At 44.0% G+C, this 18,483-nt stretch overlaps 1 protein-coding gene across 1 annotated transcript in view; it reads left to right on the top strand.

Moving 5' to 3' along the window:
* The window catches only part of LOC127424142 (GDNF family receptor alpha-2-like), a 145,277-nt gene that overhangs the window by 43,007 nt on the left and 83,787 nt on the right, over positions 1-18,483 (top strand). Inside the window, exon 4 of the mRNA XM_051669071.1 lies at positions 13,077-13,488. Within this exon, the coding sequence (XP_051525031.1) occupies positions 13,077-13,488 (412 nt within the window). The remainder of the gene's footprint in view (positions 1-13,076; positions 13,489-18,483) is intronic.

Here is an 18,483-nt window from a genome sequence, read left to right as displayed (position 1 = left end):
ATTCTGACTGGGTTTGAAAGATGGCAGTCTCTTTCATAAATGTTCCATGTGTTAAGTATCTAAGTATAGCTTGCTCATTTTGTACTCTGTGTTGTAGTAGAAGTCCACTCTTATAGTCATGGCCAACCATTACTGTCACAACAGGCCAAAAAAAGAAAGGTAATAATAGGAGTAATAAAACAAGACTTTATGAGCTTTCTACTCATATGCGGAACACACAGTGCCTATATGCGCCCAAGCACAAAAACACATAAAAAAGGCACACACAAATACACACCCATATTTGCACAATGTGCACATGGGTAAGTGGGGCAATTAGGGACTTCTTTCTTATTAGTATAACATGAGCATGTGCTTTTATTCTGAAGGACACCGCTAGTTTAAATGCCAACATTAAAAAAATAAAAATCATTCAGCCCTCAAAAGGTGACGTAATGTTCCGAAAACGCCCACACAGTGTGTGTGATGAAATATGTTTATAACCTTACTATTTGTGATTCATTTTGTCCGTAATGCCCCAAGCCATTTCTGTATTCTGAGTTCTGCACTGAAAATGATTGGGTGTATTTGCAGGGCTGAGCTATTGGGGGAGATATGTTGATAGCTACACGCAGTGATCCTCAAAGACAGCATGCTGAGCCAATGATAGCAGTGAGTTCAGGCTTTCACACCTGGCACTGAAATCTTTCTAGGGATTTCTGGCTGAAATAAGCAAACAGTACAGCATATGTTCTCAAAGAACATCATAATGGAAAGCTATTTCTCAAACTGTAAAATCCATTTTTATTAAGATGTGTTTGCTCAAACTCCAGCAAATTACACAATGGTTTGCTCATAAATGTTTTAAAAATGCCTGGAGAAATCCTTCAATATATCACATTTCTTGGAAAGTATCATTCTAAATCTTGCAACATGCATATATTGTTACAGAACCTAAAATTTTAAGAGAACATTAATGTTCTGACGAACTTCTGCAAAACTGTAAAGATTTATACAAGTTAGAGTGTCAAATGTAACCTTCAACCACTGAGTCCAATCTCCTGTCCACAAATCTCTTTTCCTTTCCTTCAAAGTAAAAATATTGTTATATTCAGGAAACCTCAGTGCAAGCCACTGTTATCTTCTCTCTTCTTATTATTACCTTGCCCATATATTGTTTTGGTTTTTTCTTTACTGCTGGCTGTATTAACTGTAAAGGCACATTTGAAATTCATACTTCACTGCTGCCTTTATGCCCCTTTAAGCAAGAATTAATGAGACTTTGTTTACCATGTGGCATCCCTGTCAGTAGGGTATGAGATATAGTTGCGTTAACAAGCCCGGTCATTGCAACTGATTATTAAACCAACAACACAATAGTGGCTTTGCAGTCTGTGCTGATGATTATGGTTTGAAAGTCAAACTGGGTTTTTAACTTTAGAAGGAAGCATGTGCTCGCAGATGTCATATCAGGAAGAATAAAATTATGAAAAGCTGGGAAAGCTGTCTGGAAACAATGTTTATTTTTGTAATTTCGTATGGTGGCTCTAGTGGCGCAGTAATACGTCATGGTTACTTGCGTAACCTCCATTCCCTGATGGAGGGAACGAGACATTGTGTCGACGTAGTGACACTAAGGGTCACTCCTGGGAGCCCGAGACACCGCTGGTCTTTGATAAAAGGCCAATGAAAATGGCGAGTGGTATTTGGATACCACTCCCCCGGACATACGGGTATAAAAGGAGCTGGTATGCAACCACTCATTCAGGTTTTGTGCTAAGGAGCCGAGACAAGGTCCTGGCCATTTCAGCGGGTAGTTCAGCATTGTGGCAGGAGGGACACAACGTCTCGTTCCCTCCATCAGGGAACGGAGGTAACGCAAGTGACTGTCACTCACTCGATGTTGTGTCGATGTAATGACACTAGGGGTCCCTATACGAAATGCCGCAACTGGCTGAACTGTGTTATGTGAACTGGCGGTGTGTGACGGGCAGACCACTGTGTGCCTTGTAGCCAGCGCACCAGGCCGACACGTAACATCCCCCAACACTGTTATGAATGTCGAACGGCCCTTTGGGGACAAGTCAACTGCCCAAAAGATAGAGACAGGCTAGCCCAGTCATGGCCTCTTATCCTCTTTTATTTCCTCTCCCCCAAAAAAAGGAATTAACCGACTGGGGCAACCAGGTCTAGTCAGGGGGGTGTCACTCCCAAGGGGAAGACACAGTGGAGACCACACCCTGCCCAAAGGGGGGGGGGAATTTTGAGTGGAAATACGTCACATGGTCTTGGCGAGCTTTGTCGGAAGAATGTCATGTGGAGAAGTCCCATGATCTGCCCCAGTCACCATGCTCATAGAAACTCCTCCCCCATAGGGTAGGAGTTTCTATGAGCATGGTGACTGGGGCAGAGGGGCCTCTGCCCAAGGAAGACGCAGTTTACCAACAGGGAAATGAATTAGCGGAAGATATACATCGCATGGGGTTACCTACGGGGAACCAACACATGCAGAGCCCCTACCCCAGTACAGGGCTTAGTTAGCATGTGTACTGAGCCGGCAGGGAGTTTCTCCGCAAACTCATCTGCCACAGGGCTCGGAGGCAATCATCCAGGGAACACAGTTTGTGAACACTACTGGGAGTCAACAGCGCAGATCTTCAGCTCAGGGGAGGTGAAAGGCACTATGCACAAGCGATACACCAGGCCAGCTGTCCCGGACTTACCTGCTTGTGCGTGCCACTACACAGGACGAAACCGGTTCCACCCGGAGATTGTAGAACCTCACAAAGGTGTTGGGTGCTGCCCAGCCCGCTGCTCTGCAAATGCCTGTTCGAGAAGTGCCACTGGTCAAGGCCCAGGAGGCCGCTACACCCCTGGTAGAGTGGGCTCATAGCCCTGCTGGGGGCGGCACATCCTGGGTGTGAAATGCCATTGTTATGGCGTCAATGAGCCAGTGGGCGATCCTCTGCTTGGAGACAGCGCTTCCTTTCCACTGTCCACCAAAGCAGACAAAGAGCTGCTCAGAGAATCTAAAGCTCTGTGTGCGATCCAAATAGATGCGTAAAGCACGCACAGGACACAGCAATGTCAGGGCTGGGTCTGCCTCCTCCTGGGGCAGCGCTTGCAAGTTCACCACCTGGTCCCTAAAAGGGGTTGTGGGAACCTTGGACACATAGTCGGGTTGGGGTCTCAGGATCACGTGAGAGTAGCCCGGACTGAACTCCAGGCACGTATCGCTGACAGAGAACGCTTGCAGGTCTCCTACCCTCTTGATGGAATTGAGCGCAGTCAGGAGGGCAGTCTTCAAGGAGTGCCTTAAGTTCAGCTGACTGCAAAGGCTCAAAGGGGGCTCTCTGTAGACCCTGAAGAACTACAGGGAGGTCCCATGAGGGAACGAGGTGCGGTCTGGAGGGGTTCAGCCTCCTGGCGCCTCTCAGGAACCTGATGATCAGGTCGTGCTTCCCTAAGGACTTACCGTCCACTGTGTCATGGTGTGCTGCTATAGCGGCTACGTACACCTTCAAGGTGGAAGGGGACAGCCACCCTTCCAACCTCTCCTGCAGGAAGGAAAGTACCGATCCGACTGCGCATCTCTGTGGGTCTTCCCATCGGGAAGAACACCACTTAGTGAACAGACGTCACTTAAAGGCATACAGGCGCCTCATAGAGATACCTCGGTCAGGGCGTACCAGAGCGGGTAGTGGGAGGATTCTTGGGAGGTGAACAGGTCTACCTGTGCCTGTCCGAATAGACTCCAGATCAGCTGGACCACCTGAGGGTGGAGTCTCCACTCTCCCCTGAGGGTAACCTGCCATGACAGCGTGTCCGCTGCAATGTTGAGGTTGCCCGGGATGTGATTGGCTCGCAGCAACTTGAGGTGCTGCTGACTCCAGAGGAGGAGACAGCGGGCGAGTTGTGACATACAACGAGAGCGCAGACTGCCTTGGCGGTTGACATATGCTACCATTGCCGTGTTGTCTGTCTGAACTAACACGTGCTTGCCCTGGATCAATGGCCGGAACCTCCGCAGGGCAAGCAGAATTGCCAGCAACTCGAGGCAGATGATGTGCCAACGCAGCCATGGCCCGTCCACAAAGCGGCAGCTGCGTGCCCGTTGCAAACGGCGCCCCAGCCTGTATTGGAGGTGTCTGTCGTGACCACGAGGCGCCTGGAGACCTGCTCTAGGGGAACGCCTGCCCGTAGAAATGTGAGGTCGGTTCAAGAGCTGAAGAGGCTGTGACAGACCGGCGTGATGACCACGCGATGTGTCCAGCAGCACATGCCCATCTTGGGACTGAAGATGGTCTCATATGCATTGACCCAAGCGGAGTGACCACCGCTGAGGATGCCATATGCCCCAGGAGCCTCTGAAAAAATTTCAGTGGAGCCGCTGTTTTCAGTTTGAATGCCTTCAAACTGGTCAGCACCGACTGTGCGCACTCGTTCGTGAGGCGCGCCGTCAACGAGACCGAGTCCAGCTCCAAACCGAGAAAAGAGATGCTCTGAACCGGGAGGAGCTTGTTCTTTTCCCAGTTGACCCGAAGCCCTAGTCGGCTGAGGTGCAAGAGCACCAGGTCCCTGTGTGCACACAACACATCCCGAGAGTGAGCTAGGATTAGCCAACCATAGGGATAGCTGAGGATGCGAATGCCCACTTCCCTTAGTGGGGCAAGGGCTGCCTCTGCAACCTTTGTGAAGATGCAAGGGAACAAGGACAGACCGAAAGGGAGGACCTTGTACTGTTACACCTGCCCCTCGAATGCAAACCCACTGCCTTTTTTTGGTACAATTAAGTAGGGGCTGTAAAACCCCTTCTTCTTCTCAGCCGGAGGGACAGTCTTGTCAGACGTACCGGCGGGTGGGGCCTCACGGCGGGGCGGAGCCTGAGGTGCCACACCGTGTTGTGGCCGTGCTGAGTTCAGGGACATCGAAGCACTTACCTGGCTCCTTGTGACCACCCCCAGAACAGCCTGGGACGGGGGAGGAAGAGGCCTGTCCTCATGACCCGTGGAGACTGTCACATCAGGGGTGGAGTTGTGCCACAGCTGGGCATTCAGGGGCGGGGAGACCACCGCTGGAGTGCCAAACCTGCCAAATAGAGTGGTGGACGGTGGTCATGATAATGGCGGTGCACACCGGATATGTGACCCAGGGAACAAGGAAACCGCTCTTGCTGAACTCTTGGGTACTGCAGCCACTTGTGCATGCAGCGCAATTAAATGCAAAGGTAACAAAAGATTCTCCTCCCGGCCCTCAACCGGGGGATGGAGTGGTCTGCTTACCAGCTCCAGAGCAGCAGGTTTCGTCGTCCCTGGGTCACCCGTCTCAGCGGCGCTTCGAAGCCTTTCGCGGGTTCTTGGCGGCCGTGAGACGGGTGGCGTCTGCTTCCTGCGGTGGGCTCCACGCCGGGACCGGGCCGCAGGGGCGGGATGCGGCGGAGCCGGTGCAGTCACCGCAGGGGGACGGACTGGCCAACTTGGGAAATGGGGGCAGCAAGGATCCGTGCCTTGTCGGACTCTCCCATCTTGACCAGGTTGAGCCAAAGGTGGCGCTCCTGGACCACCAAGGTGCGTGCGCCATGACCTTCGTCGCCCGGAGAGCAAGGTCGGTCGCCGAGCGCAGCTCCTGCATCAATCCCGGGGTGGAACTACCCTCGTGCAGTTCCTTTAGCACCTTGGCGGACTTGCAGGAGAGCCATGGCGTGTAGGGTGGAGGCGGCTTGTCCAGAGGCACTGTAGGCCTTGGCCATCAGAGACGACATAAACCTACAGGCCTTGGATGGGAGCTTTGGGTGCCTGTGCCAGGTGGCAGCGCTCTGCGGGCATAGGTGCACCGCGAGCGCCTTTATCCACCAGGGGGATTGCTGCATAGCCCTTGGCCGCCCCTCCATGAACCATTGAGGGTAGTGAGGGTAGGGAAGCTGAAAGTTCGGGACCGGGCAGTAAAAAGTGCCTCCCATGACCTTGTCACTTCCAGGTAGAAAGGAACGGGGGTGGGGCGTGGCTTTGAGCAGTGCCGTGAGCCCAGGAACCAATCATCGAGCCGTGAGGGTTAATGGGAGAACAGAGGGTTCCACTCTAGCCCGACGCTCGCGGCTGCCCGGGAAAGCATGTCGTCATCTCTGTGTCAGCCTGCGACTGGGCGACCGCACCTGAAGGGAGGAGCCCAGCTGAGGCTTCCGCATCCAACTGGACAGCCCGCTCTCCGATGCTGCGCTCGAAAGCTCCTCACTTTCGCGGGCTCTGAATAAGAGGTCGAACTCGCCATGAGACGAGCCGGCGGACTCATCCAGAAGCCCGATCGGGGCAGTCGAGCGTGCTGGGGGATGGGAGGTCCGTGGGGGGATACCCAGCGGAGGTGGTCCCATTGGGGTCCCCAAATCGCCCCCAGTGCTAGCCGCACTGGCCTCATACCCGTGGGTAGAAGGACCGAGGCGGGGAGCCTCTGGGGTGGCTTGCTTTCTTACGAAGGTAAGCTGCTACCGCATCGTTGCCATGGACATGTTCTCGCAATGAGTACATGACCCATCCACGAATGCCGTCTCCGCATGAGCAGTGCCCAGACACGAAAGACAGTGATCGTGACCGTCAGAAGGCGAGAGATAACAAGCGCAACCAGGAATAACACACAAAGGAAAGGCATCTTTAAAAAAATGCGTCTTTAAAAAGACGTTCCGTGTGTGCCGCTCTTTTAGAGAAATATACTCTTTTATTTCTGCCGAAGCACCCTGGGGCATTCTCTGCAGTGCACCAGTACAGAGGAGGAAGAAGCCGCTGAAATGCGCCGTCAGATCCAGCAGAGGTGAATGAACAGTCGTGGGATTTCCGCTCAGTGAGCATGACCGTTCAGCTCCGAAGAGAAAATCTGAATGAGTGGTTGCATACCAGCTCCTTTTATACCCGTATGTTCGGGGGAGTGGCATGCAAATACCACTCGCCAATTTTCATTGGCCTTTTATCAAAGACCAGAGGTGTCTCGGGCTCCCAAGAGTGACCCCTAGTGTCACTACATCGACACAACGTTGAGTGAGTGACAGATAGGGAAACACACTTCAGCTTTAATTCCAAGGGTCAGAGAGCGGGTGAAAAATGGTCATGAATAAACAATATTATGACTGTATTCGGTGCAAAAGAAAAAAAATACATAATGTACCAGATGGAACATCCGACAGAAGTTTGATCTCTCCATTTCTATCCCTTCTGTTTCTTTCTCTCTTTACTGAATAGGTATTATAATAGAAAGAGATAATGAGTAATGCGAAGTAAAGAAAGGTTCACCATTCTCCTTGCAGCGACAGTAGCACGCTAAAGACTTTCTAACGAGCTCACACACCACAGAGAAGATTACATCTAAACTCTGCCACTTCTCCTAATTGCAATCAACACATGCAGTGCCAAGAGCTGTGAATAACCGTGAGTGAACCTGCTGTCCCTTAAGCCATGTATTACACAAATCTACTCATTATTCAGACATTACAGATATTCAGTATTGTAGGTATGCTTTGGAATATTTGCATATGAAACAGACCCATGTGCCATATAAACCAATTCATCAAATTATAATGGTTATCAGGCCGAAATTGTGACCTGTGGGCCATCTGATGGGTCGTTCTGGTCTCAGTTTGTTTCACAGGCTACAAAATTACAAGGCAGCCATCTAGCATAAGCCAATGCAGATGCCCAGATTTTATTTACGGTACTTTATTTCTCTCTGATATCTTATCACATTCAAGGGCTAACCACCAGCAATCCAGTTTAACCCGGTATAAAATGAACTAGAGCTACACTATATTTAAAATAGTAAAGGAATAGTTTACTTAAAAATGAAAATTGTGTCATAATTTACTCACCCTTATGTCTATTCCAAACCCAAATGACTTTCTTCTGCGGAACACAAAAGGAGCGATTTTAGTCAATATCTCTGTCTGTCTTTTTAGTACAATGGCATTGGGTTGTGATTTACTTGCAAACTTGCATACAAAATGTTTTGTTGAGAAACAACCCGAAGTTTAATTCATTTTTAAAGAGCCAATTCTTGTGCCTGGATCCACCTGTGGTGGAATGATGTAGAGCCCCAGCAAAGTATGTGGTAGGGTCTGATGCATTCTGCCACTACCTAGCATTTAGATCTGACCGACAAGAGCAGGAATTGTTTCATCCAAATAGAGTTCAGCTCAGATTTTGTGTGTGTTTGTGCTGTAACCTGATTTGCATAATTCGCTTTAGTGAATTGGTTGCTAGAAACAATGTGGACAACATGTACAAGTAATCAATGCCATCAGCAGGTGCAATTCATTCTTAGTGAATTCCCCTCTGTTAAATTAAAAGAAACTATTGCTGTCTATAAACATGCCGTATGATAACTGAGTATCCTGCAGACTCAGTAACTTCCTGTTTGATTCTGTTGTGTTCCTGTTCCTGCTTAAACCAGATGAATGTTTGTGCATGCAGAGCACAGTCTGTGCAACCCCGTCCGCTGACCAATTTCATACCTCATTTACGGCTTCTTCCTCCTCTGTGAGACACCTAAAATTGCTCTCTCACAAACACACACAGCAAGAGAGAGTGTGGACCACTGAATCAAATTTAGAAACACTCTAAAACCACACAGTATTTTTAGATCTGGGTAACCTTTACTAGCCACAAGCACGGATTGGTGCAAATGTCTTTTGTCATTTTCAGAGCAAGAACTTTATAAAGGTTATTATTATCATGGAAACACAAGATTGCACCAATTACAGGATACATTTGTTGTCTTGTGTGTAAATCTCTGTAGATTTACAAGCAGTTTGTGTGGTGCTCAATGAGACATTTGTGATTTGTTGTGATTATATTTTCAAATTCAGCATCCTAGTTCTCGGTGAGATAAACATTTAGCAGAAAAAGCTCAGGTAAGTTCCCAGTAAGGGAGGCTACATGCATTGATTGCATTTGCTCTAAATTGTATTGATTGCATGCAGGGGGTCCCTCCTGTATTTAACTGTGCTGATTCTTGAGCCTGGAAGCAATCAGTGTAATTTCATGATTAAATATTGGAGAAATCTTGTTCATTTGCTTCTAACAGTGATGCTGAGGGTGCAATCAGAAATCCAGATGCCCATAAAATGAACAAATCTGGCTTTAACACAGATGAGGTTTGTGCTTAATAAGCATGGATTTGTTTTATGTAAACATTGCCATGACATATTAATGATGTGGTTCTGAACATGTGTTATTGATCATTACTTTGAAAATACAAAACTTCTGAGCTGTGATGTCTACTCATAGCCAAGATAACTCTTCCTACCAACATCAAGATGGTTATTAATATCAATCAGTCTCAAAATAACTTCAAAGGAGTTGATGAAAAGCCCTAATGTTTTTCTGAGTCATTTGCTGCCATAACACAAGGTAATTTGTATGCCTAGTCCCTTTTTATTTACATAAATATTATATTCCCACTCATTTAGAGTAAACAGCTCAGACATTTAGATCATTAGCACTTTATTCATTTGTAATGAAAACCCGTTCGGAATGAAATTCTGCTTTCATCCTCCACAAGGGGTCTGATAAACCATCTGTTCTCAAATTTACACCAACACCCCATGGGTTTTATTAGTTTCAATCTCTCTCTCTCTCTCTCTCTCTCTCTCTCCAATCACCAGAGCTGCCGTCAAGGCTGGAGACGCCATTAGGGCAACATATCAGTGCCGACCTTCATACGAGTTTCGACATCCTGAATTCTCCCAGTCTCCAGCTGATACTTACTCAATGCTCTGAATGCTACTTTCAGCTGCCTACAATGCAACACTTAAAGATGACATACAGCTGGATATATGCCCTTGCTTCCCTTTTTCCCACTTGTTCTTTGTCTGTAATGTAATTGATTACTAGCATTGCACAAATACTTGAGGTTTCATTAATGTTAAAGACCTCATGAAATCACAATTAGGGTTTTTTAGTCCACGTGTGTTAGCTTTGAAGTCATCTATATTCTTGTGTACTTTTAAATGTTCACCAAATTCACTTTTTGCAGATATATGATTTTAAAATGTACAGTCTTTCTCTTCAGACCAAAAGTATTGATGACTCATATTGCACTACACAGTAATTTAAAGGGGGTGGGGGGGGGGGGGGGGGTTGCCCTTGATTTGTCCTGCCCAAACTTACTGTTTCAATAGGAAATACATAAACACTGTAAAGAAAGCTGCGCTCATCAAGCCATTTAAATGTTTGTTTTTTGTTTTTTTTACGTTTCAATAAGGTTTAGATAATACATTTAAACATAGTTTAGTCTTAGCAAGGGCACAGCTAATATTTCATAGTCATTTATTTGTCAGGACCTTGCTCTGTGAAAGGTTGCGTGATTACATGGGATTATCCACAGCCCTGATTCAGACAACCCTCACTTAGGTTTTCATTATTTCCTTTTTAATAATATTGACCCCACCTGGTATTAAGATGCATTTTTGGTGATCCAATCATATCTAGTCAGCGCGAAATACAGGTCTAAACAGGGTCTAAAATGTTTTGTGATCGGATCACAAAAAACAGATATGTATGCAGAGGTGGGTAGTATCTCGCTACATTTACTCAATTACATTTATTTGAGTAACTTTTTGGAGCAAAAAAAATAATAATACTTTTAGAGTAGGTTTAAAAGTGGGTATTTTACTCTCACTTCTAATAAATTTTTTTTTTTACTTTTACTTCATTACAATGGGCGGCGTTCCTGTCGTTACATTACTGGGTTTAATTTTAATGAATGCATAATTTATTGGGAGATTATTGAATGGGAATTTTATGAAAGCGGAAGTTCACACAGCTGCGCGTGCTGTCACAGACTGTCACTCAAGCCGAGTCCATCACTGCTGCAACATCAAGCTCTTCAAAGTGAAACACTTTCTTCACTCCGCACAGTGAAAAAAGAATAGTTTCGTCATGAAATGCCTTCATTTAACACCAAGACAAGCAGATATTTCAAGATTAAAACTGCAGCTCCAATTTAAGGCAGCACGCTGAGGTGAGTTAAGGATCTAATGATAATGCAGGCTTTTCTGTGACATGGTGATGGTGATTTTCAAGGTGATTCTGTAACTGGGCACTTGTGTAGAGGTCGACCGATATATAGGCACCAATAACAGATTTTCCTACCCTCATGTTGTTCCAAATCCATGTGACCCTTTGTATTCGGTGGAACACAAAATATGTTAGACAGAATGTTAGGGACTGACAGTCTAAGTCACCATTCACTTTCAAAATATAGAGGAAAACAACACATTCATTGAAAGTAAATGGTGACAAAGGCTAACATTCTGTCTAAAATCACTGAAATCAAAATGAAAGTCATACGGGTTTGGAACAACATGTTTGTGAATGATGACAGAATTTCCATTATTAATAATAATAATAATATTTATGATGCCCAGACACTTTTTGGGCAGAAAAAGAAGAAGAAGAAAAAGAAGGAGAAGAAGAAGAAAAATAAGAAAATCGGAACAAATAAAATAGGGTTCCTGCACCTTCGGTGCTTGGACCCCTAATAAATTAATAATTCTGCAATACATATTATATGTGTATTATGTAATGGAATATAGGGGAGTTAACATCCATTATGTCATTTGTTAAAGTAACAAGTTACTCACTACATGAGTACTCTTTTAATTGGATACTTTCTTACTCAAGTAATTATTTATGTTAGCACTTTTACTTCTACTTGAGTAATTGTTTTTTTTTTTTTTTAAAGAAATTGTACTTTTACTTGAGTACAGTTTTTGGCTACTCTACCCACCTCTGTATGTATGTTGTAAAAAAAATGTTTGGTGTAAACGCTATTCCATCCTGAATGTGCCCTGGCAGCAGCAAAGTGCCACCCCTCATCTGTCAATCTACCGCTTCACTAAAACAAGTGTTTAAACTTTACCGGTTATGAGCGGCTTTAAAAGGAAATAATAATACAAAATTAAAAAAGTAGATATACTGGAAACACAAGCATGAGAACTTCATGGATCTTCTTAAGTGTGTCTGATATCAACATGCAGAGACACAGATAAGAAGCACAAACATCTGCAGTTCAGGTTAATACAGGTTATCCACAAGAATAATGGACAATTCTGGAAATGTTGGGAATGTTTTTTTGTGCTTTTTTGTCTTTTCTGATTTTTTTGTGGTTTATTATCATGCAGTAACACATTGACATAGTGATTGATGTATGTTGTCATGAAACAGAGTCTATCCCCTCCAAATATGAACACAAGTGGTCACAGACACATTTAAGTGAACAGATGTAAGCAGTGATGTGTCTCACCTGACCACATGTGATCGGCTCACCCAAGACCATCTTAATTCCAGGTGTAAACTGGGTCATTCTGAAAACAGGGCAAAAAAACTGTGAAGGATTATGCGCATTTCAGCTCTTAATTCCTTACTTTATATAATTCTCATGAACACCCTTATGTTCTATCTCAAGGGTTCCAACTTCTTTTAAACAAAGAAATTACAATACTTTTCTAGTTTTTTGTGATCACTAGATAAAGCTCTTTACTTACAAAGAGCAATTTCTTACCAAGCTGAACATAACTAAAAATGTTTACTGTGACGAGGAGGAGGGCGTGGCCGGGCCATGAGGACGCACGCCCAGCGCCGAATCGTCCTACTCAGCCAGGAGGGGTTAAGGAAGAGCTGGAGATGCCAGTTGAGTCGTCAGAAAAAGCCCTCAGAAAAGCCCTCGTGGTAGTACTGGAGCGGTTCGCCCGAAGGCGGAGGAGCCCGCTGCTATCCGCCAGGAGACGAAGGAGCCTCCGCCTTCGGGCGAACCGCTCCAGTACCACCATATCACACCTCCTCGGCGTCCTCCCCCAGAACCGAGGGCTTTTTTGACGGCGGGTCTTCCTCCTATCCCGGGTTTCGGCACCACTGTGGCAGACTCTGCCTTCCCTACCAAGGAGGAAGCGGGAACTGGAGTGAATAATCAACAAAACTTTATACTTTTTAGGATATTATTAATTTCCATGACTTTTTCAGGTCTGGGAACTTCGATTTCAAAACTTCCTGAATTCTCAGGTTTTCATCACTTAGGGAACCCTGTATCTCACTTATCTTGCTGTTCTCCTCTCGTAGGTATACATTCTGGCACAGGTAAAGGCCAGCCTCACTGCTCAGATTCCAGCCGTCCGTGTAACCCCTGCCTGGATGCCACCAAAGCCTGCAACCTGAATGAAAACTGCAAGCGTCAGCGCTCCAACTACATCTCCACCTGCACCCGTTCACAGGCACAGGGCCAGCAGCCGTCACAAACTCAACCTCAGTTGCAAGAAAGCTGCAACAGAAAGCGCTGCCACAAGGCATTGCGTCAGTTCTTTGAGCGTGTTGACACGCAGTACAGCTACGGGCTGCTCTTCTGCTCCTGCAAGGACCAGGCCTGTGCTGAGAGGAGGAGACAGGTCATTGTACCCAACTGCTCATACCAGGACAAGAGCAAACCCAACTGCCTTCAGCTGCGTAACACCTGTCGCCTGGATGTACACTGCAGGTAGGCCAGTGAATGTGTATGTATGTGCATAACATTTATCCATTTAGCAGATGCTTTTATACAAACGACTTACACCACGTCCAAACTAGAGGCAATGCAATAAAGCATCACACAATAATATGTATCTCTTCCATGCCAATCAGAGTTTTTGTCCTCACCAGCCGCAACGAGCGACATTGTCCTGTCGATTACTTGGTATCTGTTTCAGCGTCAAACTGCATAGATCTCACCCACTGTGAACTCTTACTGGCCAAAATCCAGCTTTTCATAACAGTGTATTAAACATCAAATATGTTCTGATTGGCTGTGATTGTGCTGTGTTGTGCAGCATAAATGTACTTAGTGTGGATAGACCTAGACCTGAAGCGATCCGTTAGCATTCCCATTCATGGCATCTGCTTGGCTAGCGCAAGGTTCATCTGTGTGATCTGGAGGCTGCCATCTTTGCTCAATTCTCATGTGACTGATCCCTCGTCAATGGAAACAAATAGGTTGTAAGCTGATTTCATGCTTTAAAGAGCCCTTCAAAAACTATTTGTCACTAGAAATAGATATATGAATTTATGAAATACAGTAACTGCAATATAAATGTTTCAAGGAAAAACATTTAGTCTCGAAACATGGCAACTCCAGACCCCACCCACACTCGCAAATACACTTTTTGAGAGATAATCATAGTTTTATAAAGAGTTTAAAGAGTATTTTTGATTGACCCACAGTTAATAAAACTACTTTAATCGGAAGCTTCTGCCAACTGGTTGCTTTGGCAGCAGTCTGAACAAGCTTGCAAGCAGTAAATGATAATCCCACTGGTACAGTTTTTTTTGCTAAAATAAACTTTCAGATAAAAACAGACATTTTTATATTTAGTTGTTGCAACAGTGTTTAGGCCTAACTTTTGCAACAAAATACCACAGTGTGTGCCAAAAAGTTTATTTTTTTAAAGATATTTAATGGTATCTCATACACCGATCAGCCACAACTTTAAAACCACTTGACTAATATTGTGTAGGTTCCCCGCGTGCCACAAAATCAGCACCAACCCGCATCTCAGAATAGCATTCTGAGATGCTATTCTTCTCACCACAATTGTATAGAGTGGTTATCTGAGTTACTGTGGACTTTGTCAGTTTGAACCAGTCTGGCCATTCTCTGTTGACCTCTTTCATCAACAAGGCACTTCCGTCCACAGAACTGCTGCTCACTGGATGTTTTTTTGTTTTGTTTTTTTGACACCATTCGGAGTAAATTCTAGAAATTGTTGTGCGTAAAAATCCCAGGAGATCAGCAGTTACAGAAATACTCAAAGCAGCCCATCTGGCACCAACAATCATCCATGCGATAATCTAATCAGCCAATCGTGTGACAGCAGTGTAGTGCATAAAACCATGCAGATACGGGTCAGAAGCTTCAGTTAATGTTCACATAAACTATCAGAATGGGGAAAAATTTAATATCAGTGATTTGGACCGTGGCATGATTGATGGTGCCACATGGGCTGGTTTGAGTATTTCTGTAACCAGGGTTGGGGAGTAACGAAATACATGTAATGGGATTATGTATTTAAAATACAAAATATAAGTAACTGTATTCCACTACAGTTACAATTTAAATCATTGGTATTTAGAATACAGTTACATTCAAAAAGTATTTTGATTACTGAATTTTAAAAAAGTTTACTTAGCATTTTATTGTCATTTGTTTCATCATTTTCTTATGAAGTGTTACATTCATACGAGCAGACAGAGAAGTAAGTTTGAAGTAAGTTTGGAGCACAAGAAATAGAAATAAACCTTGTGTAAATTGTCAGCTTTACACTAAGCTAAAATGCTATTTCTTGCCATTTTACATGCACGTTACCAGGCACGATCATTTTATTTTATCAAGAAAATTCATGTTGGATCATAATTTCTTTTTTTCTAGTAAGACCTTTGATATTAGGGCAAAAATCGTATTCTTGATAATAATTTTTGTGTTGTTTTCCTGTAAAAATATCTAAAAATCATTAAAACAAGATCAGTTTGATTTATCTTGTTTTAGAAACAACACTGCATATGATATTTAGGTTTTTCAGAGAATGTATTTTTAACATGTGTATTTTGTCTTACTGTACTGGCAGAGTTTTTATAGTCACAACAAGTGAAAAAATCTACCAGTGCTGAAGAAGTAATCCTAAGTATTTAGAATACGTTACTGACCTTGAGTATTCTAATGGAATACGTTACAAATTACATTTTTCTGCATGTATTCTGTAATCTGTAGTGGAATACATTTCAAAAGTAACCCTCCCAACCCTGTCTGTAACTGCTGATCTAACATGATCACACGGGAAGTCTGCATGGTGTTTCCGAAAATTCCATTACCCTAGGATTGGCCACAGTATGCCGACTCACTGACATGCCCTATATCCCATCGGACATATTTGGAATGGCATAACAACAATAACTTTCCCTTGTAGCTCGACTGGTAGCACGTTGCGTCAGTTGCATGGGAGACCACAGATCAATCCCCAATCAAACGAGGAAGTAATCACATTTGTATGAACAATCACAAGCATGATAAGGAGGTTGCATTTTTATCCCTAACATTGCATTTTGTCTCTACTAATGGTTAGGGTTAGATTAGGGTTTTGGTTGGGGGGTAGATTAAATAAAATAAGCATTTCTTCACTGTTTTACACCCTGTTCAGCTGAAAAAAATATTTTAACAACTGGCTTCTGGCAACATCTCCTGGATATAAATGGATGTCACACTTGTTTATATGCTCTGTAACACTTACCGCTTTAGTCTCTGGAGGCAGTGTTTTCAAAGTCGGTCAACGTATACCGTTTTCGGCTAAAGAAATATCATCACACACTTGCTGATTTTTATGTGAGATCAGTCTGTCTGATCTCCTGGGATTTTCATGCACAACAGTCCCTAGAATTTACTCTGAATGGTGCCCAAAAAAAAAAAAAAAAAGCCAGTGAGCAGCATTTCTAAAGATGGAAATGCCTTGTTGATGAGAGAGGTCAACAGAGAATGGCCAGACTGGTTTGAACTGATAAAGTCTACGGTAACTCAGATAACCGCTCTGTACAATTGTGGTGAGAAGAATAGCATCTCAGAATGCTATTCTGAGGTGCGGGTTGGTGCTGTTTTGGCAGCTGGAGGGGGACCTACACAATATTTGGTAGGTGGTTTTAATGTTGTGGCTGATCGGTGTATGTGTGTATCTGTGGCAACTAGGCATTTAAAGTTTTGTACATGAGAAATGAGCTGAGATTTATAATGTGTCCACCCCACCCTATACTTTTGGGGATACAACACAAGCGATTCATCATTGGGAGAAAGTAACATAAAACATTATGGTTAGTTACATAGAGTTATGGTACTCTCATAAACTTTAAACTTATAGTACAGCAGAAATACTTTCTTTATCTTTAAATCTTTATTTGAATCTGTATATTTAGTGTTTCGGCAGCTCTCCCACAATGTCATCACACAGTGCCATAGAACTGTGCCACAAACTTACAATAGGGAGAATCCCCCTGGATCTGAGGTTAAGTGCCTTGCCTACAGGCAAAATCATGCTGGCTCATGACTCTCTCTTTGCTGAACCAGCAGCCTTCCAGTTACCAGCCTTGAGCCTTAACCACTACATTACAGCAACCCCCAAAACAGATCTACTACACTTGATCTTAGCCAAAAGGCTGAAAAGTGAATGCTTCGATGTTTGTTTAAACATACCTTCCACCCATTTTCCATTTCATTATAAGGTTATAATATGGTTAAACAGAAATATAAAAACCCAATACATTTACTGTTGCTTTAAAATAAAGGTCTGCTCTTTCCCTCTACCATATTCTATTAGTGCATTGAGCCTTTGCCAGGAAAGTAATTGCAGACATTTTAAGAACCTTCTATTAGAAACAAGAGACTTTCTGCCTAATTGACAAGCCAGTGCTCAATTAGGCTGAACAGAACATTAGGACACCACTTTTATTCTGTTTCCCTGTGATTTAATAGGCACCATTTTATTAACACAAGCTCATCCACTGCCACTTACTGGACCATTTCTGGATTACTCTGTCAATACCTGTCAAGACATCAGGCCTCTGCAGAATGAGAAGGCACAATCTGATGCATACTATGAGTGGAAAGATCAGCAGTAAATAGAGCCAGAACACCTGACCAAGAGTGCGTAAAACCCCACAGACTGTGGGAGAATTCCAATAGAAAGTTATCATCCCTATGCCCTACTCACTTTGAAGGCCAGAGCTATTAATATAGGCACTCTGAAGGGAACGTGGCATTACTGTATGTATGTACCCTTTGCTAACACTCTTGTGGAAGGGCCATTTGTAAAAAAAAAAAAAAAAAAATCTGGAACATGGAACGATCATTTGAGTGGCATTCCCTTCCCTTCGAGGCCGCAAAAATGCTGTTTGTAAAGCCCAGTTTAATCAAAAGACAAAGGTAAATGAAATTTCATCATTTCTGTGAAAATACTTGATGTGTCCAGAAAGGTCCATGCATGTGGAGATGTTTGTGAAGTTGTTTGGAGCAATGCACATAGTCAATTTTAGACTGTATTCTATACTTTTATATCTCAGTTCCTCTAAAAATATTTTATCATTTGAGCTTTCTCTATGTTTATTGAAAACAGTACAAAAATTGCTTGGAATTTAGCCTTAAAGAAATTGTTTACCCAAAAGATTTAATTCACCCTCAGCAGGGGCAGTTCTAGAGTCAGTGGATAGTCTGGGTTTAGCCCAGACCTCTGTGGATACATATGGGACCATCCTTTGATAACATTTTCATGTTACATCTGTGAGGTGTCATTTATGTAGTAAATCTTCAAATATTACTGAAACTTAAACTTTAGGTTACTCACATAACCCTGGTTCTCTGAAAACAGGAGTGAGGTATCTCACTATGGGAATTCGCCTCAGGCGTATCTGACACTGGAAGCAATGACACCACGTCTGTCACCTAACAGACCAATAACAGCAG

The sequence above is a fragment of the Myxocyprinus asiaticus genome, chromosome 33, assembly GCF_019703515.2.
Source record: "Myxocyprinus asiaticus isolate MX2 ecotype Aquarium Trade chromosome 33, UBuf_Myxa_2, whole genome shotgun sequence".
NCBI lineage: Eukaryota > Metazoa > Chordata > Actinopteri > Cypriniformes > Catostomidae > Myxocyprinus > Myxocyprinus asiaticus.
The sequence above is the reverse complement of the archived record's forward strand: the minus strand, read 5'-3'. Positions and strand labels throughout refer to the sequence as shown.